Here is a 25,373-nt window from a genome sequence, read left to right on the forward strand (position 1 = left end):
CGACCGTGCAGATCCCGAGTCAATAGTCGTCTACTCGCCCATGGTAACAAACGAGAGGAATATACCCGAGTACACGGCATGTGCAGTTTATCGAAGTCTATCCAGCTTTCGAGTCCAGAATAGACGAAAATTGACAGGGACAGGGGATCCCGGCTGCATGAAAGCTTCTGCAGATTCCAAAATAGAACACTCGTAGAGGTCCGACCGCGTATGGATATATACTCCATGGTTGTTACCTTTGGTATTTCGACATTTTAATCTATTTGAATTTAGATTAACCCACACCGAAAGCGTGAGATGATTTCGTGCATGCATTGTAGAGAGAATTGATCGCCCTCTTCCAGAGACTTGGGGCCGTGGAGCCCGACGCGTCAAGATTTTTGTTCTGAGAACAAGTTGGTAGTGGGGTAAACTATTGGCAGAATACACAGTCAGTCTTTTTGGCCATAGCTCGATCTTAGTCTTTATCATTATATCACTACTTCCGTTCATTTATCTCTCAATTTTGACTACAATAGTACTAACACCTGCCGCACTTTCCTAATGCCACTACTGTGTTCTAAATGACATACGGGGCCAAGAGCGCGGGCCTTTCAGCCACAGCGGGGTGTGACATTCGGGATGGGTACCTCAAGCCCTCGACAGGTACGGTGCTCTATAGCATATTTTCAGAACCAAAGAAGGCTTTTTCTTTTCCATGGAGGTAATGAGGACCTTGCGATGATGTAAAATAAATAGTTTGTGGATTGTCGGTATGGAAGTGGGTATGAATTTATCGGGGCCTCGGTTCAACAGTTAGGAAAGGATCATCATGGTCCCTTAGAATCCATTCACGACTCCAAGACTTTAACGTAGTTTTCCACTCGTATTGGAGATAAGCTGGAATGGCGGGGCTAAGTATCTCGACTCCAACAGATAATATTTACACCCCTCCCCTCAAGTTAACTACTGTAATTAGCCCTCCTACACTTTCCCACCTATACTCAACTCCCCTCTCCTACACCTACCATACATAACTACATGCCAACCTACGAAATGACCACCCTCCCAACAATCCCCCTCCTAATAAATGGCAAAGAAGAATACACGTCCACAACCTTCCCAGTCACAAGCCCCTACACAAACACCCCCTGCTGGACCTCCTCATCCGCAAACCCCACCGACGCCCTGCGCGCCGTCGAAGCCGCATCGGCCGCCTTCCCCTCCTGGTCCTCTACAAAGCCCAACGCCCGACGCGACATCCTCCTAAAAGCGGCCGACTTGCTGGAAGAGCGACTGGAGGAGAATGCGTTATACATGCGGACGGAGATGGGCGCGGATGAGGGGGCGTCGGCGGGGTTTGTGGTTCCACTTGCGATTCGCATGTTGAGGGATGTTGCCGGGAGGATTAGTTCTATTTGTGGGAGTGTGCCGGTTGTTGAGGGGGAGGGGCAGAGTGCGATTGTTTTTAAGGAGGCGGTGGGGGTTATTTTGGGGATTGTACCTTGGTATGTATTGATTCTTGATGGTTGGTTATTTGTGATGGGGTAGTGATAGTATTTGCTCTTTGTGGATGCTTACGACCACTACGGCTATCATCTAATCTGATCGAGACAACTAATGAGGGTCTAGGAACGCACCGTATGTCTTCGGTATACGCTCCGCCGCATGCGCCCTTGCAGCTGGCAACACGACAATCCTCAAATCCTCCGAACTCACACCGCGCTGCTACTGGGCTATCGGCCGGGCTTTTGAAGACGCAGGCTTACCAGCGGGTTGCCTAAACATCCTACACTGCCGACCACAGGATGCGCCCGAGGTTGTCAATGCTATGATCGAGCATCCAGCCGTGCGAAAGATCAATTTCACCGGCAGCACAGCGGTCGGACGGAAAATTGCGCGGACGTGTGGTCAGAATTTGAAGCCTTGTCTGATGGAGCTTGGTGGTAAGAATAGCTCTATTGTATGTGCGGATGCGAATTTGGATGTCGCGGTGCAGGGTGTGCTGGCCGGTGCTTTTTTGAATGTGAGTACATTGAACCCAGGCCCGTTAGGTCTGGTCGCCAGCCTGTCAAATATCTGACCCGTTTCTTCTTCGCAGTCTGGCCAAATCTGCATGGCAACAGACCGCATCCTCGTCCACTCGTCCATCGCACCCCAATTCATGAACGCACTGAAATCTGCCCTCGCGGCTGGCGCGTCAGCCTCTCCCCTCCCACCAACTCTCGTCAACGTAGCCTCCAAGGCTCGCGTGCAAACCCTAATCACCAACGCCCTCGCCTTCGGCGCACACTTCATCTCTGGCGTAGCGGAGACTCCACTGCCTGCTGACGCAGGCGTGCGCATGGCCCCCGCCATTTTGGGCGGAGTCACGGAGGAGATGGCATTGTGGCAGGAGGAAGCGTTTGCGTCGGTGGCAGCGTTTATGGAGTTTGAGAGTGAGGAAGAGGCAGTGCGGTTGGCGAATGGGAGTGGGTATGGATTGTCGGCGAGTGTGTTCACCGAGGATTTGAGGAAGGGGTTTGCGATTGCGAAGAAGCTTCAATCTGGGTGAGTGAAACTTTCGAGAGGAATCCTGCGGTCTGGATGCGGCTGAGTGATCTGTTATGCTAACTGCTTCCCCAGAGCTGTGCATATTAATAGTATGACGATTCATGATGAACCTGTGCTGCCTCATGGCGGAGTGAAGAATAGTGGATGGGGCCGGTTCAATGCTGATGAGGGGTTGAATGAGTTCTTGGTGACGAAGAGTGTGACCTGGATGGATTAGTTGTGTTAGTGCTACCAGTCTGAATCGCCAGTTGTGGTGATTTACATATGCATTGTGTATATAGCTTGGTTTGGTTAGTTTCTTCGTCGTGCATTGGGTAGTCTTCACGACTAGGAGAGCGTCTGAACAAATTGCAACTCGCTTCGTGGATATTAAAATGCCCCATGAACTCAGTTTCCCTCGGTGGTTCGAGAACATTAATCTCTCGCATGATGTCCTCCGAGGCTGCCAACATCCGAGTCGCGTGTCTAAAGACATCATGCCACCCCGACGATGCCGAGAGATGCAGGCCATCCCGATCGATGACCGAGAAAAAACTCGGCTTTCCGCAAACCTCGTACCTCATTTACCCGATCTCCCTCAATTCCCCAACAATCGTCAACTTCGGTCCTCTTTCGGGCGAGACATCAACCTCGCTGGCCTCGGGGTACATTACCCCGAGCCGCGCCGACCCAACAAACGTGCTGGCCGGGACACACGAACCCGAGTTCCCTCTTGCGCGTCCGGTTGAGAGGTTAGACGCCAGCACTAGCTGGGTGAAGGGATGGGGATGGAGGTCATTTTGTAGTCTCGCATTTCGCTCTCCGACCGACCGAGAGATGAATTCCGTCGGCAATTGACCCGAGGGTGGATTGGAGTGAGGGGGTGATGTCATTTGGACTGTTCAGGGCAATTCCGATCCCCGGATTATGTCAGTCTATCGTGGTTTGTTCCACCAATCAGAGATGGAGAATCGGTCAGCGGTCGGCAACTGCTTTTGCCCGTTGGAGGGGAGAATGGGGTATTGATGAAGAGAGTGGATTATTTACGGGGTTGATACGAGATAGATTCTATAAACATGAATATAGAGAGTACTGTATATGGATAGTTGTTCTCTTTCAATGACCCCTGACTCTAGGGGGCTAACTACTAACGCAGTGGTTGCATTCTTCGGAGACTCGGCCATTTGTGACTTTTTGTACTTCCGAGGTTCACAGGGCCGCCGACCGACACTCCCGCGGGTTATTGATCAAAAGATCGGAATATTCTTGAAAGATGCTTGCCGAACTGGCTGAGTTGCTGGACTTTATGCTTTGTATTCTCGTTTGAATCTAGAACTGTCTATGCGTATCGTTGGCTTTCTGACGGTGTCCTTGGGCTCTCCTATTACATACTATACCACCGTCTACTGGAATGCCACCCATGACGCATGTGCATGTGAAGATGAGCCCTTGATCCCATGAGTCTTACGATCAAGCATGTGATTGTAACTCTGTCTAATTAGCGACGCTGATTAGTTCTTCACCAACATGAGCTTTCCCATCCCTTCCCCAGGTTTCAAAGTGATCAGCTTATGTCCCACACTCTTTTGAACCAGCCGTAATTGTCCCATTACCAACTCCTCACGGATCCACTTTTTACTCCACGCGTGCCTCGGCCGATAGACTTCTCTGTCGGCTTCTGAGTTGCTGCCCCGGATCCCCTCTCGATACTTCCCCCAGTACCCGTTTCCCTTTCCCTTTCCATAAAATCACAAGCCCCCCTTCATCTTTGAACATTCTTTTTCTTCTTCCCCCCACTCTTCCTCTCTTCCTCCTTGCCCCCTCCCCTCCCTCTTTACCCTCTCACACATTAGCCATCCACACAATATGGCAGCCCCTCAAGTCATTGTGGTCGGCGGTGGATGTAAGTTGTCTTCCCCCGCATTATTGTCCCTGCCCCCGGACTTTCTCGACTGACAGCTTCTCTCGGAATAGTGTCTGGCCTGAGTGCCGCTCATACCGTCTACCTGAACGGCGGCAATGTCCTCGTTCTCGATAAGCAGGGTATGTTCAGCGGCTTCTTCTTTTTCCTTGTCTCAAGAGACCGTGTCCCCCCCCCCCGGTGTCGCGCGTCTCCTGACATTTCACACATGTCACTAACCGTACTTCCCCCATTTTAAGCTTTCTTCGGTGGCAACTCAACCAAGGCCACCTCCGGCATCAACGGTGCTCTCACTCGTACCCAGGTCGACCTCGGCATTGGCGACAGCGTCAAGGCCTTCTATGAGGATACCCTCAAGTCCGCCCGTGACAAGGCCCGTCCCGACCTGATCAAGGTCCTCACCTACAAGTCCGCCTCCGCCGTCGAGTGGCTGCAGGATGTCTTCAACCTCGACCTCACTCTGGTCTCCCGTCTGGGCGGCCACTCCCACCCCCGCACACACCGTGGCCACGATGCCAAGTTCCCCGGTATGGCCATCACCTACGCTTTGATGCAGCGTCTCGAGGAGCTCGCCGAGTCCGAGCCTACCCGTGTCCAGATCGTGAAGAAGGCCCACGTTACTGCCGTGAACAAGTCCGGCAACGACGTGACCGGTGTCACCTACACTCTCAACGGCGAGACCAAGACCGCCGACGGTGTCGTCGTCCTGGCCACCGGTGGTTACGCCGCTGACTTCAGCGATACCTCTCTCCTCAAGAAGCACCGCCCCGATACCTACGGACTGTCCTCCACCAACGGCACTCACGCCACTGGTGACGGTCAGAAGATGCTGATGGAGATCGGTGCCAACGGCATTGACATGGACAAGGTCCAGGTCCACCCTACCGGTCTGGTCGACCCCAAGGACCCCACTGCCAAGTTCAAGTTCCTCGCTGCCGAGGCCCTCCGTGGTGAGGGTGGTCTCCTGCTCAACTCGGATGGCCAGCGCTTCTCCGACGAGCTGGGCCACCGTGACTACGTCTCCGGCCAGATGTGGAAGGAGAAGGAGAAGGGCAAGTGGCCCATCCGCCTGGTGCTGAACAGCAAGGCCTCCAAGGTCCTGGACTTCCACACCCGCCACTACTCCGGTCGTGGTCTCATGAAGAAGATGACCGGCAAGGAGCTCGCTGCCGAGATTGGCTGCGGCGAGGCTGCCCTCAAGAAGACCTTCGATGAGTACAACCTCATTGCCGATGGCAAGAAGAAGGATCCCTGGAACAAGAAGTTCTTCCACAACCTCCCATTCTCCATCGACGACGATTTCCACGTCGCTCTCATGGAGCCCGTCCTCCACTTCACCATGGGTGGTATCGAGATCAACGAGCACGCCGAGGTCCTGAACGGCGAGAAGAAGCCCTTCAACGGTCTGTACGCTTGCGGTGAGCTGGCTGGTGGTGTCCACGGCGCCAACCGTCTCGGTGGTTCCTCCCTGCTGGGCTGTGTCGTCTACGGTCGTGTCGCCGGTGACTCTGCCTCCCAGCACCTCTTCAAGAAGCTCATCTCCTCCGGCCCCTCCGGTGCCCAGCAGCGTCTCGGCCAGATCTCCCTGCACATTGACCCCTCCACCCCCGGCAAGATCTCCGTCGAGTGGGCCGGTGCCCCTGCTGGCGGTAACCTGCCCAGCATCGCCGCTGCCCCCGCTGCTGCCTCTGCTGCCGCCGCTACCCCCGCTGGCGAGGACACCTCTGCCAAGGCCGACCCCGTGGCTAGCTTCAAGATCCCCGAGAAGGAGTTCTCCATGGAGGAGATTGCCAAGCACAACAAGAAGGACGACCTGTGGATCGTCGTCAAGGGTATTGTCCTGGACGTGACCAACTGGTTGGACGAGCACCCCGGCGGTGCCAACGCTCTGTTCAATTTCATGGGTCGTGATGCTACCGAGGGTATGTCTACTCCCCCATCTCTCTACATATAATAACATATCGCTAACATTCCTCTTGTAGAATTCGCCATGCTCCACGACGATGAGGTCATCCCCAAGTACGCCGCCCAAACCGTCATCGGCCGCGTCAAGGGCCAGACCCCCAGCCTGGAGTTGTAAGCGTTCTCAGTCTTAGCATATAAATAGCTAGACCGTGAATTGCGTCTGCAACTTCCCTTTTTAACGACCTTCTAAATTACATACCCCCTCGCCCCCGTCCTGTCCTGTCGATCTTGTCTTTTTTGCTTCATTTTTGGCTTGTTTTGGAAGCCGACTTGATGATATATGTGTGCACCTCCCTATGTTTTGGGGGTGTCTTGGTCTTGTAACATATCATACTTCCCTTTACCTTTCTCGAAATACAATTTCTAGAGTGATGTATAGCTTTTGCCTCCGTAGTGTGTTTGAATCTGTAGAAACCTTGCTTTAGGTATTTTCTAGGCAGCTTCCACGGTACGCCTCGCTCTAAGGTTATCTCTAGCAAGCCAACTTGATCTCCTAACAGTGTGGCCATTATTTGTTTTAAGTTTATCCGAGATGGTACTGGATGATACACTGTTCTCCGCGTACCGCTGCAGCACTCCATCCTGCCGAGGCGTAGTAACCATGTACACGTGATTTTCAATTAAACCTAGGAAAATACTAGATCTGAAGAATGTGGAGATCATAATATACCGATCTAGCTAGCCAAATTAGTGAAGCCTAGCCACTACCGTTAGCTTCATTAGCAAATTTAACCGCCTCTAGATTTAGTTAACCTATCCAACCCCCCTGTCCCCTGTCCCCCGTCTCCCAACTAACAACTCCGCCGGCGTCCGCCAACTTCGGCCCATCAATCCTCGCATCAGCACCCCTCAACACCGAAACAACCTCCTCACCAGCCCATATCTTCTCTGAGGCTGCCGGACACTCCAGCGTGCCATCTTCCATCTCGCGCCGTTGAAGCTTAGCAGCACCCATAACCTCATGCACAGCCGTATTTCCCATTCTACTAATAGCATGAACATCCACACCCCGACGAACTAGTAACCGCGACGCGCCGACTTGCCGTAAATTCCTCGCTATAAAATGGAGTGCCATCCAGCCGTTGATGTCGGGTTTGTTGATATCAGTGTGGAATGAATTCCTCTGGTAGAGAGAGGTTAATAGGGTCGTTGGATGAAGCTGGGAGCGAGTTTGTGGAGCGCTGGCGATGTGTAGGGCTGTGACATTGTGAAAGACGCCGCTCAATGGCTCTTGCCATGACTGTGTAGCATGAATATTGGTTTTTTCAGTAATTAGGCGAGTCACTAGTTTGGAGCTTCCCATAGCAGCTGCAGACCCGAGCACGGTTTCATGGAGCTGAACGGGATCTTTTCAGCGGCACGGTTTCAATCGGGATTACGCACCGGAGCACCTCTGTCCAGGAGACCGAGAACAAAGTTTCAATATCAAAATGATCGACTTTGTGTCCGGCATTTGCTTCGAGCTCCCCAGAGTCTTGCAGCGTAGACACCGCGCGCATAAAAGGTTCATCGGTAGTTCCCAGTTCATTGATTTTAGCCAGAGGAGGTCCATGCCACATAATATAATCCGCAGTCTCGAAACAAGCATATCCACAAGCGGTATTTAGTAGCGAGATCCTTTTTCTTTCGAATCGTTCTTCAAGGGTCTCCATTTGATTGGGCTCAGACTAATAAATCTTGACAAGGGGGCGGAGGACATCGGTACTGCCACTTCATGCTACTATGGAGAAAGAATAACAATGGGTATATCGTGTTCACCGAAGAAAAAGGATCCATGTGTTTCAATATAGAGATTCAGGTTTGTCAAGTCGTTGGCCGTGATTATGGTTGTTAGAAGGGAATTGTAGCCATCGCCGTATAAGGGGATCTCGTTTGGAGAGGATATCACGGGCGGTAGGTCGGGGCATTCTGAACAGGCTCACAGTAGGCTTTATATGCCATTTTAAGGCTTGGCCAGTATAAAGTGGTGCAATTGGGGAACTAAATGAAGGATCAAGAGACGTAAGGGGAAGGGACGTTGAAACTACGAAAGTGGGTCGGTCGTTTAATGCATGGTTTTATGCTAAGCTTATTGGCTCAAGCTGAACATATGTACATAAACCTATGGACTCTGCATTATATGGACCCTGCATTAACTAGGATTGGGTGTATTGGTTTCTAATTTACTTCGCAGTGTTAAACTATACTTAGGAGATGGTGTCTAGTATCTAGCGTCTTTTTCTGCAATAGTCACATACCAACCATTCGATACTGCATCTTTCTGCGTATTTGTTGCATCACAAAAATAGAGGTCCTGCCCAGCAAGGACTCAAATGGCGGAGGCTGTGTCTTTCAGCGCTTTTGAAACTTGAAACACAATCTTTGGATCAATTGTCATCAATAGCAATTCATAGTCACAGATAGCGGATAGAAAGAGGAGCTTCAATCTACAATTTATGATATTCTTTAAGGACCTTAATAGACCGCTAAGGAATTCAACGATCACACTTTTTGAAATGATAGTTCATCAGCCAACGATTACGTAGTAGCCTGATCGGCTCTAATTTTTTAAGTTCTTTTAACTTTGTCCATTTCCCTTCAGTGTAATGACCAGGCAACGCATTTTCCAGAAAAGGGGGTGACCAGCACGCCCCGACGACCTCGTGAGTTTCGTAATCGTGGATGTTCGGGATTTGCCGAGCGTGGGGAAAGGGTATGACGCGGCATCAAGCACATCCGCAGATCGGGGGATTTAAGTGTTTATAAATTGATTATAAAATCTCTAATTGAATTAATCTGATCTAGAACGTTGTGGGCCTTGATTATTTCAGTGGAGTCCAACTATAATTTAATTGTCCACCATAGATTGTAGTGGTTTGAGCACCTAACAGGAAATAGAGTTACTCTAACACCATCTGGAATGCTAATTTCCGATAGAAGTCACACACTTCCGTTCCTCTGTAGAATGTAGGGGAAGGTGCCTCGAGAAAAGGTTGAAGAATGCAACCTTGAAACACGGGGCAAGGGAAAAAAAAGCTACGGACTTTCTCCAAGGGTCAGCTTGAGCAGTCGAAGGAGTGTTAATTGGTGATTTACGACCTGGGTGGTGATGGGTAAATCCAGTGGCCGGGGCCGTGCTTATCGATGTCGAGTTCTCACTAAATAGTTCAAGAACCCTGACTGTAAGGGAGAAAGGCCTGTCCCCATTCCCCCCTACATTACAATAAGTCCAATCGAATAAGTCGACTTTCCAGAGTTCTCCGGCTTTCAGCCTCTTGCCATCATCGCAAGTATATATCTAGTGCAATTACATATTTCTATGAATATTGTTTCATAAAGTACTAATCTCAAGATCACTGCAAAGCTCGTTTGTATTACCAGGTGTTCCTCTTGCTCGCCTCCAGTTCCTTCCCTTCATTCCTCAGTTCCATCGGATCCAATCAACCGTTCCGCTTTCAACCATGGCGTCATCGTGGACTAGTCCTGGCTTCAGCTCCAAGTCTGGGACTAGCACGAACTGGATGGATAGTAACTTTGTTCATGATCAAAGTCTATCTCAACTCGGATCGCCGCCCGACACGACTTGGTATCAAAGTCAGTCGTCTACAAACTCCTCTCGTGGCTCACTGATCCCAGAGATATCGGAATGGCCAACCCACAACCCGCCGTACCTCCCGTATGCTCAATCCGCTCCTGTCGAAAAGCACCAAGGCCGCAACGCAGGCCCATATCAGCCCCAGCATTTGGCAGCACATGACGCCCTTCAAGTCGCTCTCAGCTCTCGAGCGAGCATACACACCTCTCCCCACAGCATCACTGGTCTACCAGAAATCCGCACTCCTCATGAAGATGGCGAGCCCAATCGTGGGGCTCCAAATCCTTCACGCCGACGAGCAAGGAGAGTGTAAGTCGCTATACAGGTTGATTATCATTGTAGTCTGGGAACTAATTCCCTCTTGAAACCTTCCAGGACGAGCCCGCCTGGCCCTTTTTGGTGCGAGTGGAAAGACTGTTCCTATCGTGGCACCTTCTCCATGGACTCATCTCTTTGGCGACATATCAGGTCTATGCATCTCTCGCCCGATGCGATAAAGTGCCCTCACTGTGAAAAGAATTTTGGCATGGGGCGTGCTGATAAACTACAGACACACATGTGTACCGTTCATCGCCAGCATGTGTAATCAAGAGGATCAATCCGATGACGTGTAGGGCTGAGGAGATGATCGTTTTATCTAATTGGGTTCGATTCCTAATTCGATTTTTGCAATTCCTTTTTTTTCTTTTTTGGTACACAAAGGTCGTTTTTACCAGGGTATAGGAATGATCAACTACCGCTTACCATCGTTTTACTTCTGGGCTTTTACTTTGTCTGCTAAACTTAGTCTCGCTGGATCCGTCGATGCTAGTTCCTAAGTGATGCTTTGCAACAGGAGAAAAGCTAGCGTTAAGGGTAATCGGTTATAGGTTCGCGGTTAGGAGGACCTTTACTAGAGTAAGACCTTCAGTACTTTAGATATTCCCGGCAACGGCGAAGTTAAAGCCCGTTCTATTCTAGGCTTATATGTTAATCGTGTCTATCTTAGCGTTAAGTAGTAACTAGACTTTAAGTCCCGTTATGATGGTTTCTTCGTCGAGTGGTCTTCTGAATGGGCGAATGCGATAGGATAATACCTGGTGTAAAGGGAATCAGCCTTTGCTATTGGCTACCGTGATACCTATCGCGAACTCGCTGCTATCGCTGAGGCTTAGCGCTGAAGTACCATAAAAGATTTTTATAGTGCTACGAAAATAATTTACAGTGATATTAGTTATATCCTCTATATTATAGTCTTGTTTCTGATATGTGCTTGCTTCCATCTACTGGAGGCTAACCTGAACCCCATAGTATATAACATTCGGAGTGACGGGAATTCGATTCATCCTCCATTGCTAAGCTTGCAACTGCCTTGTATCTGCAAAATGGCGGTAGGTATGAAAATGCACATCTATTGAATTTCCGACACGTCATGTGCTGAAATTGAAGTTGTCGGTACGCAAGTACAGTCAGATGATAAAGGCCCTAGGGAGTAGCAAGGAATGGGCCGATCGAGTTCATCTTTTTTCCTGCCAGCTCCTAAGTGCCGGAACTAACATGGTGATCCCGCCAATCTCAGCTTAATATGAGGCACCAGGTACATTGCGAGGGCTAGGAGACTTCAAGAGTCAAATATCAACCTTTTGGAGATCCATCAGAATGAAGCACGAAGCCATTGATACCTGCAAAGTCGTCGTTCAAAGCCACTACCAAATTGTTGTCGATTCCGATTTTTCCGGATTCTAACTAATTGTTTCACAAATTTGCTTCCCCGATACCAATTGAAACATTGAGTGTGACTTGATCTAGTCTTGATCAAGGTATAGGAGGGAGCCAATTCAATTGAATGATCGTGCTTAGTTTTGGACATAGAGCAGGGCTCTTTTCAAGAACATGACGGGCAGATACCTTGGGATATGGTGGATAAAAGATATTTTAAGATGTACTAAAAAGAATATTCAAGCTTTGCGATAAATTCCGATAACCTGATGTAGAATACCTCTTCGTGTCTCCTTGCTCCCTCCACTCCCATATAAGCATAATTGGAATTAATTGGCGATCTAAAAGAACATAATAAAACATTATTTACCATCCAAGTCAAGCGTGCACGCCTCCGTACGACCCAAATCGCGGCATGAAACATACGGCTATAAATTCGTACATGTCAACCACTCACAATACTTTGAATCTATTCTTGAATAGATATGGGCACAGCTTTACGGCCATTAAAATGCAGCTCAAGGTTTCTAGTCGAATATCTCTGCAGTATCCATCGTCATTGTCCATTCTCTAGCAATCAATTCCATTGCCATGTTGTAGAAATAGCCACCCTCTCTGCTAGGGGTATATTTCCTGCGACTGGTGTTTCCTCAACTCGCATGGCACGATCCTCTCGAATGAAAGTCGAACCTAGAAAGCATACAGCAATTAATGGTACCTGTATGATGAATCCCATGTGACTGGCCGCCATGTATGCGTCCATGATAGCCGTTAGTACTCCACCTTCTATATCAGGAAGGGTGTACGAAGACTTGGCAAAATCTAATAGATCTGGCGGGAGGCGAGCCCTGAGGCTTGCCTGGAGGACTGTGGCAGAGATGGCAAGACCACATGATCCCCCAGCACTACGATTGAAATTGCGAGCTGATATTATAACAGCTCGTCTTTATTTCACAGAATGGCTCTGTAGAGCAACCAGTGTTGGCTGGAAAACGCATCCCACACCAACTCCAATAACGACGAGGCAAATGACCAACACCGCAGGTTCTGTTTGTCTATTGAAGATGAGAGAGAGCCCTGCTCCACTATTGTTTCAATAATGACTAACATCTCTGGTCACTTATGAGATTTTGAAGACTTACAATGTCCACATGGCAAAACCGAAGCGAATGACAAGGTTATACAACTTAAAATGGCTTATCAACCATCCCGAGAGTATCGACATAACAGCCTGAATTCCAGCCAAAGGCCATGGCATTCGTTCTTTCTTCAATCAATCAACCTTTGCATCCAAGATTAGTTCCGCTTACTCCTATCCTCGACCTCATTCGCCTATTAGGAATACTAGCCATTACTGTCATAGCTTGCTCCGACATATTTCTATAAAGGTAATAAATATACGACTTAGCTAGTTATTGACAACCAATAATATATCAGTGTCCGGTCAATTAGAATCCTCTAGTTCCGTAGTCAAAAAAGTGATTTTTCAGTACTGGCGGGAATCGGCGGGCTCTGGCTTCCGTAGTGCTGTGGTATTTACTGCCCAACAGTCCAGCTAAATTTTAGTGAGAACCGGATAGGGAAACTCATTTCGTATTGGGTATTTTATTGTGGGCCTTTTGGTGGCGTGTGCAACCGATCTGGCCCTATTAGGAAGTCTCCTTGCTATTGGAAGATTTCCAATCAAACTCGGAGGCAGCTTAATTCTCACAGCAGTTTTCTAATTGGCCCAGTCGGCGGGGCTCCGCAAAATTAACCAGTCCTGATTAGAAGTCTCTCTCCCATTGGATTGTTTGTTCTTCATGCGAGGAAAATCCCAAACCTTACGAAAGATCGCTCTTATTGGCTGTCTGGCAAGAAGGTCATTAGGTATTTCTCCTGACCCGCTGCGCACGATTTGCAATCATCACCAACTGACTCCGGCCGACACAGTTCGCGTTCATGGCCGGAGCCGAGTTAGCGTAGACATTTGGCCCATGAGGCTGTCATGCGGTAACTCTAGTGACGTTATGGCGCGCTGGCTGCGCCGAATTTTCTGGGCGTGGTGTCTTACTCTTCGCCGGCATCATGAGCATCCGGCGAAGACAAAGCGGCACTACAAGGTTCCGGACGAACTTCGTCCAGTACCACCGGTGATATGGCAGGCATGAAGGGTTTTTGTGCTCTCTCTTCGATCTATGTGGAGTTAATATTGCCTGTCTTGCCCCCTGCGCTGCTATTTGGCTGCCTTGCTGGAGATTTGCTAGGCCAGGCTAATTGCTACCGGTACGCCGCTAACCCTACGGCACAGGATCAATGCTGTCTAGGATCGTGCTTCCCGCTCTTGCCGTGTGTGGGGTCTGTAGCCATCCCTTCGGATTATGGACTAGAAATGAGAAGGACAAAATTACTTAAATAACCTCCGCCCTTCGTATTGGTGCTCTTCCTATGTTTACAACCGCTTTGTACCTGCTGATATTTATCTCACTGTGAACCACCGAAATCCCCTTAAGCAGCAATGGCTCAGAAGGTTGGTGTTGCTATAGATCTCGGGATTCCACTTTCGCAAAATGTAGTGGATGTGAGCGTCGTCAATAGTATAGCTCGCATTCGCTGTCCATTGGCCTTTTTCATGAAAACCTAAGGAGGACCACAGTGCTAACAACCTATTATTGACCCGTCAACGGTTCCCCCATAACAATAGACAACAAATAGGTCACCTCATAGCAAGTTTACGATAATACAGAAGGATCAATATCTACGCAGCATAATCATAGTAAGGACTTTTGCTAAGCGCTCACTCTGACGAATGCTGTTTTGGTATGATTCGGTTCGGAAGGAAAAGGGACAGGTAGTCGGACTTGCCGATGTTAACGCCCTTAGCACGAAGGATAGCATAAGTTATATTAATATGAAAATAGAAATTAGGTAGGGTAAAGCTAGTGATATAAGTCTTCGCTATAAACTCGAGTTCCTTTAGGCCGGCTTTCATTAGAGCTTAATCTGTTTCCGTACCGGCAAACTTAACTACCTCCACTGCCTCGAGTAGCTCGACAGTCTTAGTGATCCGCTTCTAGAGCTCGGCTACGGTCCTTTCGTTGTCCTCCATAGGAACTGCCTCCGTACTAGCAACGCGAGGGAGTGAGTTCTTGGCCGTATTGCTAGCTGTCTACACCTAGAAGGATAGCGGGAGCATATCCTCGGCTCGTTTCTAGCCGGCAATATCGTCGATTAGGATGCCATTCTCCCTGGCGTGATCCGCGCCCATTTCCAGCATGTACGCTAGCACCTTCAGTCCTTTAACAAAGGTGGGGACACTAAAATCATAGAGAGGCGCCGACATAATGTGATCTTATTGTTGGGTTATATCAAACGTGGTGCAATTAATAAGTGAAGGGAATAGTGGGAGAGTGAGAGAAGCAGGCGACCGGTAACAGAGGCAATGTTAACGCCACATAGATCAAAGAGAGACCACAAGAACCCTTCATGCCTACCATACCATCGGTGGTACCGGACGAACTTCGTCCGAACCTTGTAGTGCCGTTTTGTCTTTGCCGGATGCTCACGATGCCGGCGAAGACTCTAAGATACCACGCCCAGAACATTCGGCGGAGCCAGCGCGCCATAACGTCACAAGACTTACCGTATCTCAGCCTCAGTGGCCAAATGTCTATACTAACTCCATTCCGGCCATAAACGCGAACTATGTCGGCCGGAGTTAGTTAGTGATGATTGCAAATCGTGCGCAGCGGGTCAGGAGAAATGACTAAGTGACCCATGAGAGCGAACTTGAATAAGGTTTCGGATTTTCCTCGCATGCAGAAACAGTCCAATGGAAGAGAGACTTCCTAATCAGGACTGGTTAGTTTTGCGGAGCCCTGCCGACTGGACCAATTAGGAAACGGCTATGAGAATTAAGCTACCTCCGAGTTTGAAGATCTTCCAATAGAAGGGAGGCTTCCTAATGCGGACCAGATCGGCCGCATAAGTGACGCCATAAAAAGATCCATAATAAAGATAAAACCGCGAATACGAGACTAGTTTCCTTATTCGGTCCACTCTGAATTTTCAGTCAATTAGCTCGACTGTTGGGCGGCGTATACCACAGCCCTACGGAAGCCGGAGCCCGTGGCAAAGAGAACTACGAAGCTAGACTCCGATTGAACGGAGACTGATATATTATTAGTTGTCAATAGCTAGCTAAGTCGTATTATCATTACCTTCAGAGAAATATTATTAGGCAGCAGCAACACCGAATTGGAAGTATCTCCCGATGTAACAAGACATGTTGGTAATGAGAATCTAGAAACATGTTTCCGCGTTAGTCCCATCATGAATTATTATTCACCAAGTGCAGTACGCATTACTTGCCAACCGTATATAAGGGGTGAAGGGTGCCTTTCGCGCTTCCCACTACTAACACCGTCTAAATCGTTCCATCCAAGATGAATTTCCCTCAACCTAAGGTCACGTCGCTGCCTCCGAATATAGACCTCCATGGCAAAACGGCTTTGATCACCGGCGCTACTGCAGGTATCGGCTTAGAGACCGCCCGCCAGCTACTCAAGCTGCATGTCTCTCACCTCGTTCTCGCGGTGAGAAACGTCTCGAAAGGCGAATATTGCAAACGGGAGCTTCAGCGACTTAACATCCACGCAAAGATCACCGTGTTAGATCTTGACATGGACAGCTATAAGAGTGTGCAAAGTTTCGCTAAAGTGTTGCAGCTCGAAGTGCCTTCGGTCAATATCCTCTTCCTCAACGCGGGTATTGGACTTCTCAAGCTCGAACGAAGCCCAAGTGGCCACGAACGCGTCACCCAAGTGAATTATCTTTCAAATGCCCTCCTGGTTGCCGAACTATTGCCATACCTCGAGGCAAGCGCGGAGAAGATTGGCCAACCGTCCCGCATCACTTGGGTGGGTAGCAGAATGTACTTTACCACATCTCTCGAGAAAAAGGCGCCCTTGAAGGCCGGCGAATTGGTGCTTGAGCATGTGGACTCGAAGGAATTTTTCTTTCCAAATGAGAGATACAATGACAGCAAGCTTCTGTGTGCCATGTTCATGTACAGCCTCGCTCCGCGACTCGACAAATCCAAGGTGGTCTTGAATATGGTTTGTCCAGGCTTGGTCAACACCAACATGACCGATGTTCTGCCGCTCTATATGCGTATGGTCATGGGTGTCGTGAAGACCCTGTTCGCACGGCCCGTAGAGGTCGGCGGGCAGCTCTTTGTCAATGCGGCCGTCGTAGCAGGGCCAGAATCACATGGAGGATTCCTCGGAGACAAGGAGATCATTGAGTACGAATAATCCCCTGTGTTACCTATCCATCAGCCCATAAAGAGGAATCGTAACTAACGACCCATTGTGATCAGGCCATCTCCGTATCTTCTGTCGCCTGCGGGGCAAGCCGTGCAGAAGAAGCTGTGGGCGGAAACTATCGAGGAATTGGGAACATTGACCAGACTCCCGAATGAGTTCTCTTAGAGGAGACGAAGCTCTTCGGCCGACGTTCGCTTGTACGCTCCGGTTATCCCACTTCGCGAGGGCAAGGCATCGCTGGATCCTGGCAATTGATGGTGGCGGGTGAAGGGGAGCCAACGTCCTTATGAATTCTTAGAGGCTGGTACAGCATTGAGGGTAGGATGCGAATGTATTAATTAGATTTACCTGACTTTCCTTTCATTTGTTTTGTAATGTTATTTAATATTATCAAATTGCCATTCACTTATAGCTACCCTGCGGGGGATTCTTCCGGTCATTGTTTCCCCATTATTTCTTCAAGTGGGAAATCGAGAGTGAAACGTTCAATATATGGAGCTGCGGACTACTTATCCCTCGGTTCTTTTCCCTCGAAAGAGATGGTTAAAAGACGTATTATCGAATCGTGATAGGCCAATAGCCATGAACAAGATACTGCCGACTAGAAAAGCCTGCCAAAGGCTCAAATTGCCATGACGAACAACAGTATACGCGTAGAGATCTTTAAGTGGTGGAGAAACGTGGCGGGTCCAAACAGCGAGAGAGCGCACCGGGCATATCAAATGTCTGTGGCTAGTGCTGCTATTGTTGCATAGTTCACCACAGATGGTGGCAAAACGAAAAATGGCCAAATCTGATGGAAGTCGGCAACGAATACCATGTATCCCAGTCTATGAAGCCAGAAAGTGCAGTACAGGCGCTTGAGACCAACTCAAAATATACCTTCATAGATTGCTCACGGAATCGCCCACCCAGAGATGTGTATGAAGGTGCCTTCGCCACATATACAATCCTAGCCACTATCATTGGCCTTCTGCCAGAGCGCCTGCCCTGATGTATCGTGAATGGCATCAACCCACGGAAATGCAGCAAGGAGTACCTTAGCGTCTTGCCAGCTCATAACTTTCAGGCTGTGCAACGTGCATTTTGCTGCTGAAACCCACACAGGATGCTTCAATAGCCTTGAAGCGGCTGCTCCTATGAAAAGCAACCAGAGTAACGTCTCCCGCCCATCCAGGTCAGCGTTGAAAGCTTGCCGAGCTTCTGAAATCAGCATTTCTGCCAAAAGATCATTTTGGGCAACTCGACCATCCCACCGCTGCAGGAACGTCACCAAAAAGGCAGCCAAGCCTAGGTGTACTTTGTTCTGAAGCCGCGAGATCCCGCGGGGTAGGCCGCCAAGTGGCCCAAGGTTGACTAGACGGTAGCCGAGAAAGATAATATCCTGGTACAACTCAATGGCGTCCATTTTCGGCGCATTGCCAAGAATCGCATTATTGAGCAATGATGCCAGAAACAACACGTCGACGAACAGATCTCGATAGTTGGCGGGCAGTGCCCTGGCTGGGTATTGTCCGAAGGCTAGAGGCAGAATGGAGTCATCTGACTGCAGGCACATGCTGGGGAATCCCGATAAGGGTTTGCATCCATTTTCGGCCTCTTTAAGCGTAAACGCCGTGGGTGAGCCTAGTTGTAACGAGTACTCCAGATCGATCCTCCAGGAAGATTAGTATGAACGCGATTGGTGCGTTTGGCTGCGGGGGCGTACCGCAGCATTTTCTGCCCTAATCCAGAAGGGCTTCCAGTCAGGTTTGATACTCCACCACGCAACTGAGAAATTTGCCACAGGCCCTGCACGTGAGCAGAACCCTGTTGGAATCGGTTCTGGTGGTGCTCATACTGAGCCATGCTGATTACGGCCGCGATGGTGAAGTCAGTGATCGCACTTTTCAACGAGAGTTGCTGGTTCACTAGGCGGACTGTACGCGATGCATGGCGCAGTGCCTGTAACTTGTTCTCTGATCTGCCCACTATGTTATCTAGGCAGAAGAGGGCCGTCGCCATCGAGCTATGGAAACCTGTAGTCGAGTTAACCGATGTATTTCACGGAGAGATTTCCATTATAGTGTACAGGCTTCGTCAACAAGCATGTATTGGACACACGTTGGGACGCCAAGACCTCCATAGTCGAGACCGTTATCCAGTTCCGGAGAGAATCGCATCGCGCACATGAAGGAGATAACTTAGAATTTCTCGTTATTTATCAATATCGACATTCACGCCTAATCTACGCGATACGACAGGGATCTCTTAAGCGTGTGCGATACTCACCTTTCTTGATAAGTCCTTTGGGTCCACCCGGTAAGAGGTCAGGGCAAAAAAGCCCATTATCGATCGGGCGCTCGATCTCATCATATCTTTCTATTCTTTCGACTGACGTTCCACCCATAATCAGGGGAACTCGAAATTCTGTCGTGGTGTTCGTCAACACTTCTTTCCTGGACATGCGTGAGATCTTGCTGCCCTTGTTTCTCCCCAAGGCTACATGCCTGCGGATCTGCTTCCTCGTAGCATCATTGAAAACGTTATCGTTGTTGATAAATTGGAATGACATACTGAAAGTCGCGCCGTTGCCGAACGGTAAGAGAAGGTGAATGACCGCAGTGGCGATATCGCTGATGCGTTCCTCCTGAATCGGCAATGACTAAGCAGAGGTGATTAACGTAATCCACGGCCGACCGGATCACACGGCCGACCGGATCACCCCTTCTAAATTCGCGTCTTTCTACCAACCCTTCTAATTCAACCACCTACCATGCCACCAATTCGCACTGAATCTAGCCATAAATTGGCCAACCAAGAGGGCAAGATCCTATTAGCCCTATCCGATTTAAAAGAAGGCCGAATTCAAGCTCTTCGCGCAGCGGCTAGGCTATATGAGATACCAGAGACTACACTGCGTAACCGCGCGTTTGGTATACAATCTCGCGTTGACTAGCGCCCAAATCGCTATAAGCTTACCCAATTAGAAGAGGATTCGCTTACTGAATGGATAATCTCTATGGATACGCGTGGAGCAGCCCCTAGGCCGGCTACTGTAGCCGAAATGGCTAATATCCTACTCGCCGCGCGCGGTAGCTACCCTCCGTCTACGGTTGGAAAGAATTGGCCATCAACCTTCATTAACCGCCGCCCTAAGCTTCGTACACGCTTCTCGGGAAGATACGATTACTAAAGAGCCCTAAACGAAGATCCGAAATCGATTCGGCAGTGGTTCGCGACCGTATAAAGTATGATTGACGAGAACGGTATATAACCAGAGGATATCTATAACTTTGATGAGACCGGCTTTGTAATGGGCCTTATATCTTCGTAGAAGGTAGTTACTAGAGCAGAATACTACGGTCGGAGATCTCTTCTATAACTAGGTAATCGTGAGTGGGTTACTACGATCGAGGCTATCTATACAGATGGCTATTCGCTTCCGCTATGTATAATCTTCTAAGGCAAGGTTTACAGAGCTAGTTGGTTTGATAACCTGCTAAAAGACTGGCGATTTGAGGTCTTGGATAACGGTTAGACTACTAATGAGATAGGCCTACGGTAGCTATAGAAGGTCTTTATACTATATACTAATAGGCGTATACGCGTTCGATATTGCCTATTAATTCTTAATGGCTATAGTAGCCACCTTACGCCCTAATTCGATATGATCTATGTAGAGAAGGATATTGTCGGACTTTAGGCGGTGACCATAAAGTCGTGGCTATACGCACAAGAAGATAGTGTGCATAAAGGTGGGTAAATACTCAATGTGTTGTGAATGAACTACTTGCAGGGTAGTTGACCTGTTAACTAGGTAGGAGAGCGAAGCACTAAGTCAGATTGTCACAGAGACTGTTTCTTGAGGAAGGAAAATCCCACTTCCTCAAGCATCGATTTAAATACATCATTTTTGTGCAAACAAGAATCAAACACGATTTGGGGAGGAAACCTCGACGATAGGCCACCGTATAGCCAGCGCATTGCCCATGTAGTGGCCGCAGGTTGTATGCAGTGTAACTGTTTTCGAATCGTTATCGCCGGGTCACCGGCTGACCGCTGGTTAGCCGCCGCCTTGGCAGAATCCGCGGACGTGGGTGCCTAAGGCTCCAATATCAATATAGAGATGGCCTCATTGAGTATCATAACACAATGTAGTGTCTGAATACACGGTTATGAGTCTATCGGTCGTGCGCACTTCTAAGAAGGAGAAGCACCACGATTGCGGAAGAGTACCTCCGATCTAGAAGAGAGATCAAAAGGGATGATAAAAACTTGATTCAATTTAGTTAGGAAACATAGCAGTATTTATATCACAAGAAACATGGTAAAAGATCACATGAAAGATCAAGAGATTGGAGTGTTATATAGTCTCCTACCTAGGTAGGCAATTCAATGCAAGATCGTTGAGGATCAATTCGATAGATCTTATAGAGAAGAAGATCTAGATGTAGAGAGGGGTTATATAAGTGGGTCCTTCGTCATGTGACCCCACAACATGCACATGTTGACATCAACTATGAACCAATTCTTCAGATGGGTATTTAACATACCCTCTGCCTGCCACTCATTTTATCTACAATCAATCAATCGCATATTTCCGATGATTCCGGTAGTCCTCATTCGCCACCATGTTTACTAGTTCGTACGCTTTTAGCTGGTTCTGACACTATGTGTCCGAGCAAGCTGAGACAGTATGGGCTAGTAATCCTGGCGGACGAATAGGCAACGAGGTAGGAGCAAGCGGAACCAATTCGAGATAATTGAGTTGATTGATTCTACAAAGAGCTGTCGAGCTGAGAGATGGTATTTTACCACTAAGAGCTGGCTGATTCACCGGCTACCCACACCTCCATATGTTTTTGTATGGTAAACCGGATCAACTCGGAATATCAGCATTGTAACACGCTAATACTAGCTCCTGAGAGTATGAGACGCTTCAACAGCGATCTCCTGGATAGTTCTCCAATCAACTCATTCAATTGGTTCCCTCAGTACGAGCATATACGGAAATCCTACAGCCCGTTAAGAGCGAATATCATGCGCAGGTTGAAATACCCCATAGATGGCTAAGATACACGGTGTTACGTCAACCGTATGCCAAGGATACCAAATTACTATACAAAACACAAAGGAAAGTGGGTTAGTCAGTATAACCCCTGTCTAGGCGGTAAGTTACCGCTCCATGTCTCGACACTATGTAACTATTCAGACTTCCAACGTCTAGCATCTCAAGAACCGTCGCGACGACGTTACGGGATTCCTTGCGGCCTTACGGGCCCAGAGGCCTATCGGAACAGCAATGTCTCGGCGGGGGATCACAAACCTTTCGATGACTCAGCTGAAGGGCCACACTGCATAAGAGACCCCGTCTTCGGGTTACACGATCTTATATTCTCCAAATGGCCCACCTCCTTGATCCCACTAGAAGTCATGTACATAAAATCAGCCTTGAGGAGCAGGTTTCGAGCTCCTCAAGAAACAGTCTTGTCGCAATTTGACTTGGTACCTTTCTTTTCTTACCTGACTGACACGCCGTCTACCCTGTATAGTAGACACCTTACCAATTGATCTGGATATATTTGTAAATTTATCAGCTACAATGCCGCATAGGGTCGAGGAAATTATTTGAAACGAAGGCTAGTATACTAAACATTAGGCAGAGATTAGAAATTGGAGGTCTCTAGCGTGGCAGAAAATCCGGCAGAAAAATAGGGGAAGTAATAGGGTTTAGATACTTGTAGACTGCCACCGTAATAGCCTCCTGTTATACGTCTCGCCTAAAAATTGCCCCGTACCTAGACTTTGATCGTATTGAATTGTTAATAACTGATTCTGAAATTTAAAGTTATTGTAATTTCCTGTGAGAGAATCCGTGCCATGATCTTCGTTATAGTTACAGGGAAATGTATTGTAACCTCCTGTGAACACCGCTCGGTTGGTTCTCGAGGATATTCTCATTAGGTAGAGGTCTTTGCCCAATTTCCGAAGGTGAAGGCGACCGATTATAGCAACACTTATTAAAACCAGGGGGGCCAATAATTAACGCCACGAGTAAAGCACAGTTCTTGTGTTGCTTTTCAGTGGACGCAATATCTGCTCTCAACCGTGACTAGAAATGCACAGAGTCTATCGCGAAACCCGGACTCCAGGTTTCACAGGTAGTTTCGGCGTCTCTGGTAGTGACAATTGTTACAGTTCCCCCTGGTGTTTCCCTGTAGGCTCTCGAATGCAATATAATAGTGCTAAAAATGAAAAACGAAAAAAAATATCGTATCAAGATATGTGCCTCTTACTGTTTCATATACGAGTTGAAGATTCATATTGCCATTCTCCAGTCATCCTCCAGTCTTGGTAATGAAACACAGCTAACCCCTCCAGTACGTATAAATTTTTGCTTCCCAATGCATTACCGGCTCTCGCCCTACCCACTCCATCGGCACGTTCCTCCCCTGCGTAACCTCTCTCCAATCCTCCCTCTCCCTCTCCGGCCAATTATCCACAAAATACTCTATCCCGGACGTGTCATGATCTGTAAAATTAGCTACCACAACCACTGGCGCCTGACCCGGTGCTCCCCTCTTCCATGCCATGATCTTCCCCTCACGGCTCTCATCCACATGAATAAAGTCTGTATCATCAACCCCTAGAGCCGGGCAGTTCTTTCTTAATTCCACAAGCGTCGCAATGTAGTTAAAGACACGAGCTCTCCAATCCTCTGCCTTTCGCTCATAGTTCACTGGATCAACTTGTTTCTGCCCTACCGGACGATCCATCTGGTCACAAAATTCCTCGCCTGCAAAAATCATCGGAATACCGACGGCCGTCAAGAGACACGTAAATGCGAGTTTACTTCGTCTCTCGATATCACTTACCCTACTGGCAGAAAGAAAGTTGAAAAGGCGCTCTTTCCTGAATCCTTCAGTGTCGTGGGAAGTGACGTAATTTATCGCCTGTGCGCCATCCGTAAAAGGGTGAGAATCGTCGAGCGTGCAGTTAACCATTTTACGGACCGTCCATTCGAAGTTGTCACTATCAGCTGGTTCCCCTAGGATGGCGGCGCGGAGGCGTCCTTGGAATGGCTCGTTCCAGAGGGCATTGAGGGTTCCGCTGGTTACCATATCGACGGGGACGCTGAGTTCTTCGCCAATGACAAGGAATTTGGAGGGAGAAGGGGTGTCGTATCTTGACCTGTAGAGAGACCATGCTTCGTTCGTATATGATTTGATGAATTCCCAATTGGCGATGTTGTTCACGCTGTCGAGCCTGAGACCGCCTACACCGAAGTCTGACATCCATCGATGAAGATGCCCATGATGGAAGGCCCAGGAAGGATGCATATGTCCGGGTCTGCCTGATTTTGGGTCATAGGTATCCGTGTCTCTGATATAGCGCCATAGTCGCCCACCCCACCCCTCTCGCAGTTCCTTGGAGTGAGGTTGGTAGCTGTCCGGATTGTTTCTCTCAGCCTCCAAGTTAAGGTGAAACTGCATAAAAGCAATGTAGATATACGGATCGTGCCCAAAGGCCATCACGACATCTGTGAAGAACCGGATGCTCTTCAAGTGGATATTCTCCACCAACTTCACCAACTCTGATGAAGTTCCAAGATCGAAGTCGGGAGCGTAGTAGTGAGCAGTAGCATATCCCCATTCACCCGTTGGTTTTGCGTCTGCAGCAGGGAGTAGCTCCAGCGCGTTAATGCCCAGGTCGGCCACAATAGCTTCATTAGCAATATTCGAGATATCCCTGAAACGATCACCAGCAGTATTCAAGTCGAATAGAGCGAGGACGTCTGTGAAAGTACCGACATCAACTTGCACATCCCCAATCTGCCTAGATTTTGCCCACGAAGCCGGGAGCTCGTAGATCACTATATGATTGTTTTCCGGCATGGCATTATGCGGTGGGACTGCCACCTGGCTCGGCTCATTTCCATTAATATCACAGGGCCATAGTTTGCCATCACGAAACTTGATCACGGAAGCTGGCTGGGCGTGTTCACCCTGGTTTTTCGTGTCTCTGTAGTCGACCGTATACGCCATTGGGTCGGTAACTTGAATAACACCCAGATCTTCCGGTGATGAATCTTGGATCTCGAACCAGTAGTGATAGACAGTATCATTTTTCAACGACGGTTCTATGTCATTTGGGTCGAGTTCCCAGAGATCAGGTCTATCTGAGCCTCTTAGTTGACCACTGAAGATCGTATGGAATGTAGCCGGAGGACCGGGCTGGAAAGTGCATAGCACCAGTGAAGGGGTTTTCGCTGCTGGACCTGCAGGTATCCAGAGCACAAATTTCTCTCTGCGGCGCTCAAGGAGGTCGAAATTCATCGTAGGATTATTGGTGGAAGCAATGGTAGATTAGTCACGTAATCCCCATGAAAACTATGACCATTCCGTCTGGAAGAACA

The 25,373-nt window shown here is 48.6% G+C and overlaps 8 protein-coding genes across 8 annotated transcripts; 5 read left to right on the forward strand and 3 right to left on the reverse strand.

Moving 5' to 3' along the window:
• Positions 1 to 1,020: 1,020 nt before the first annotated feature.
• Positions 1,021 to 2,749, forward strand: N7496_012284 (aldehyde dehydrogenase; the record flags this gene model as incomplete). Its single annotated transcript, XM_056705197.1, has 4 exons — positions 1,021 to 1,487; positions 1,612 to 2,005; positions 2,081 to 2,529; positions 2,605 to 2,749. The coding sequence occupies 4 exons, from the start codon at positions 1,021 to 1,023 to the stop codon at positions 2,747 to 2,749; spliced, it is 1,455 nt and encodes a 484-aa protein (XP_056549095.1).
• A 212-nt stretch (positions 2,750 to 2,961) lies between these two features.
• Positions 2,962 to 3,369, forward strand: N7496_012285 (uncharacterized protein; the record flags this gene model as incomplete). Its single annotated transcript, XM_056705198.1, has 1 exon — positions 2,962 to 3,369. One exon carries the CDS (start codon positions 2,962 to 2,964, stop codon positions 3,367 to 3,369), a length of 408 nt encoding a protein of 135 aa, XP_056549096.1.
• Positions 3,370 to 4,377: 1,008 nt separating this feature from the next.
• Positions 4,378 to 6,512, forward strand: osm1 (putative fumarate reductase Osm1; the record flags this gene model as incomplete). The annotated part of the gene is made up of 4 exons (XM_056705199.1): positions 4,378 to 4,414; positions 4,486 to 4,554; positions 4,672 to 6,354; positions 6,415 to 6,512. 4 exons carry the CDS (start codon positions 4,378 to 4,380, stop codon positions 6,510 to 6,512), a joined length of 1,887 nt encoding a protein of 628 aa, XP_056549097.1.
• Positions 6,513 to 7,145: 633 nt separating this feature from the next.
• On the reverse strand, positions 7,146 to 7,700 carry N7496_012287 (uncharacterized protein; the record flags this gene model as incomplete). Its single annotated transcript, XM_056705200.1, has 1 exon — positions 7,146 to 7,700. The coding sequence occupies one exon, from the start codon at positions 7,698 to 7,700 to the stop codon at positions 7,146 to 7,148; it is 555 nt and encodes a 184-aa protein (XP_056549098.1).
• A 2,137-nt stretch (positions 7,701 to 9,837) lies between these two features.
• On the forward strand, positions 9,838 to 10,284 carry N7496_012288 (uncharacterized protein; the record flags this gene model as incomplete). Its single annotated transcript, XM_056705201.1, has 1 exon — positions 9,838 to 10,284. The coding sequence occupies one exon, from the start codon at positions 9,838 to 9,840 to the stop codon at positions 10,282 to 10,284; it is 447 nt and encodes a 148-aa protein (XP_056549099.1).
• Positions 10,285 to 16,093: 5,809 nt separating this feature from the next.
• Positions 16,094 to 17,140, forward strand: N7496_012289 (uncharacterized protein; the record flags this gene model as incomplete). Its single annotated transcript, XM_056705202.1, has 2 exons — positions 16,094 to 16,953; positions 17,029 to 17,140. 2 exons carry the CDS (start codon positions 16,094 to 16,096, stop codon positions 17,138 to 17,140), a joined length of 972 nt encoding a protein of 323 aa, XP_056549100.1.
• Positions 17,141 to 17,439: 299 nt separating this feature from the next.
• N7496_012290 (uncharacterized protein) lies at positions 17,440 to 19,268 on the reverse strand. Its single transcript, XM_056705203.1, has 4 exons — positions 19,247 to 19,268; positions 19,047 to 19,157; positions 18,684 to 18,993; positions 17,440 to 18,630 (listed from the first exon to the last, which is right to left on the reverse strand). Exons 2-4 carry the CDS (start codon positions 19,144 to 19,146, stop codon positions 17,928 to 17,930), a joined length of 1,113 nt encoding a protein of 370 aa, XP_056549101.1. The 5' UTR covers positions 19,147 to 19,157; positions 19,247 to 19,268; the 3' UTR covers positions 17,440 to 17,927.
• A 4,057-nt stretch (positions 19,269 to 23,325) lies between these two features.
• On the reverse strand, positions 23,326 to 25,293 carry N7496_012291 (uncharacterized protein; the record flags this gene model as incomplete). Its single annotated transcript, XM_056705204.1, has 1 exon — positions 23,326 to 25,293. The coding sequence occupies one exon, from the start codon at positions 25,291 to 25,293 to the stop codon at positions 23,326 to 23,328; it is 1,968 nt and encodes a 655-aa protein (XP_056549102.1).
• Positions 25,294 to 25,373: the final 80 nt, after the last annotated feature.

This window comes from Penicillium cataractarum (genome assembly GCF_028827025.1).
Source record: "Penicillium cataractarum strain IBT 29864 chromosome Unknown utg000010l, whole genome shotgun sequence".
Taxonomy (NCBI): Eukaryota; Fungi; Ascomycota; class Eurotiomycetes; order Eurotiales; family Aspergillaceae; genus Penicillium; species Penicillium cataractarum.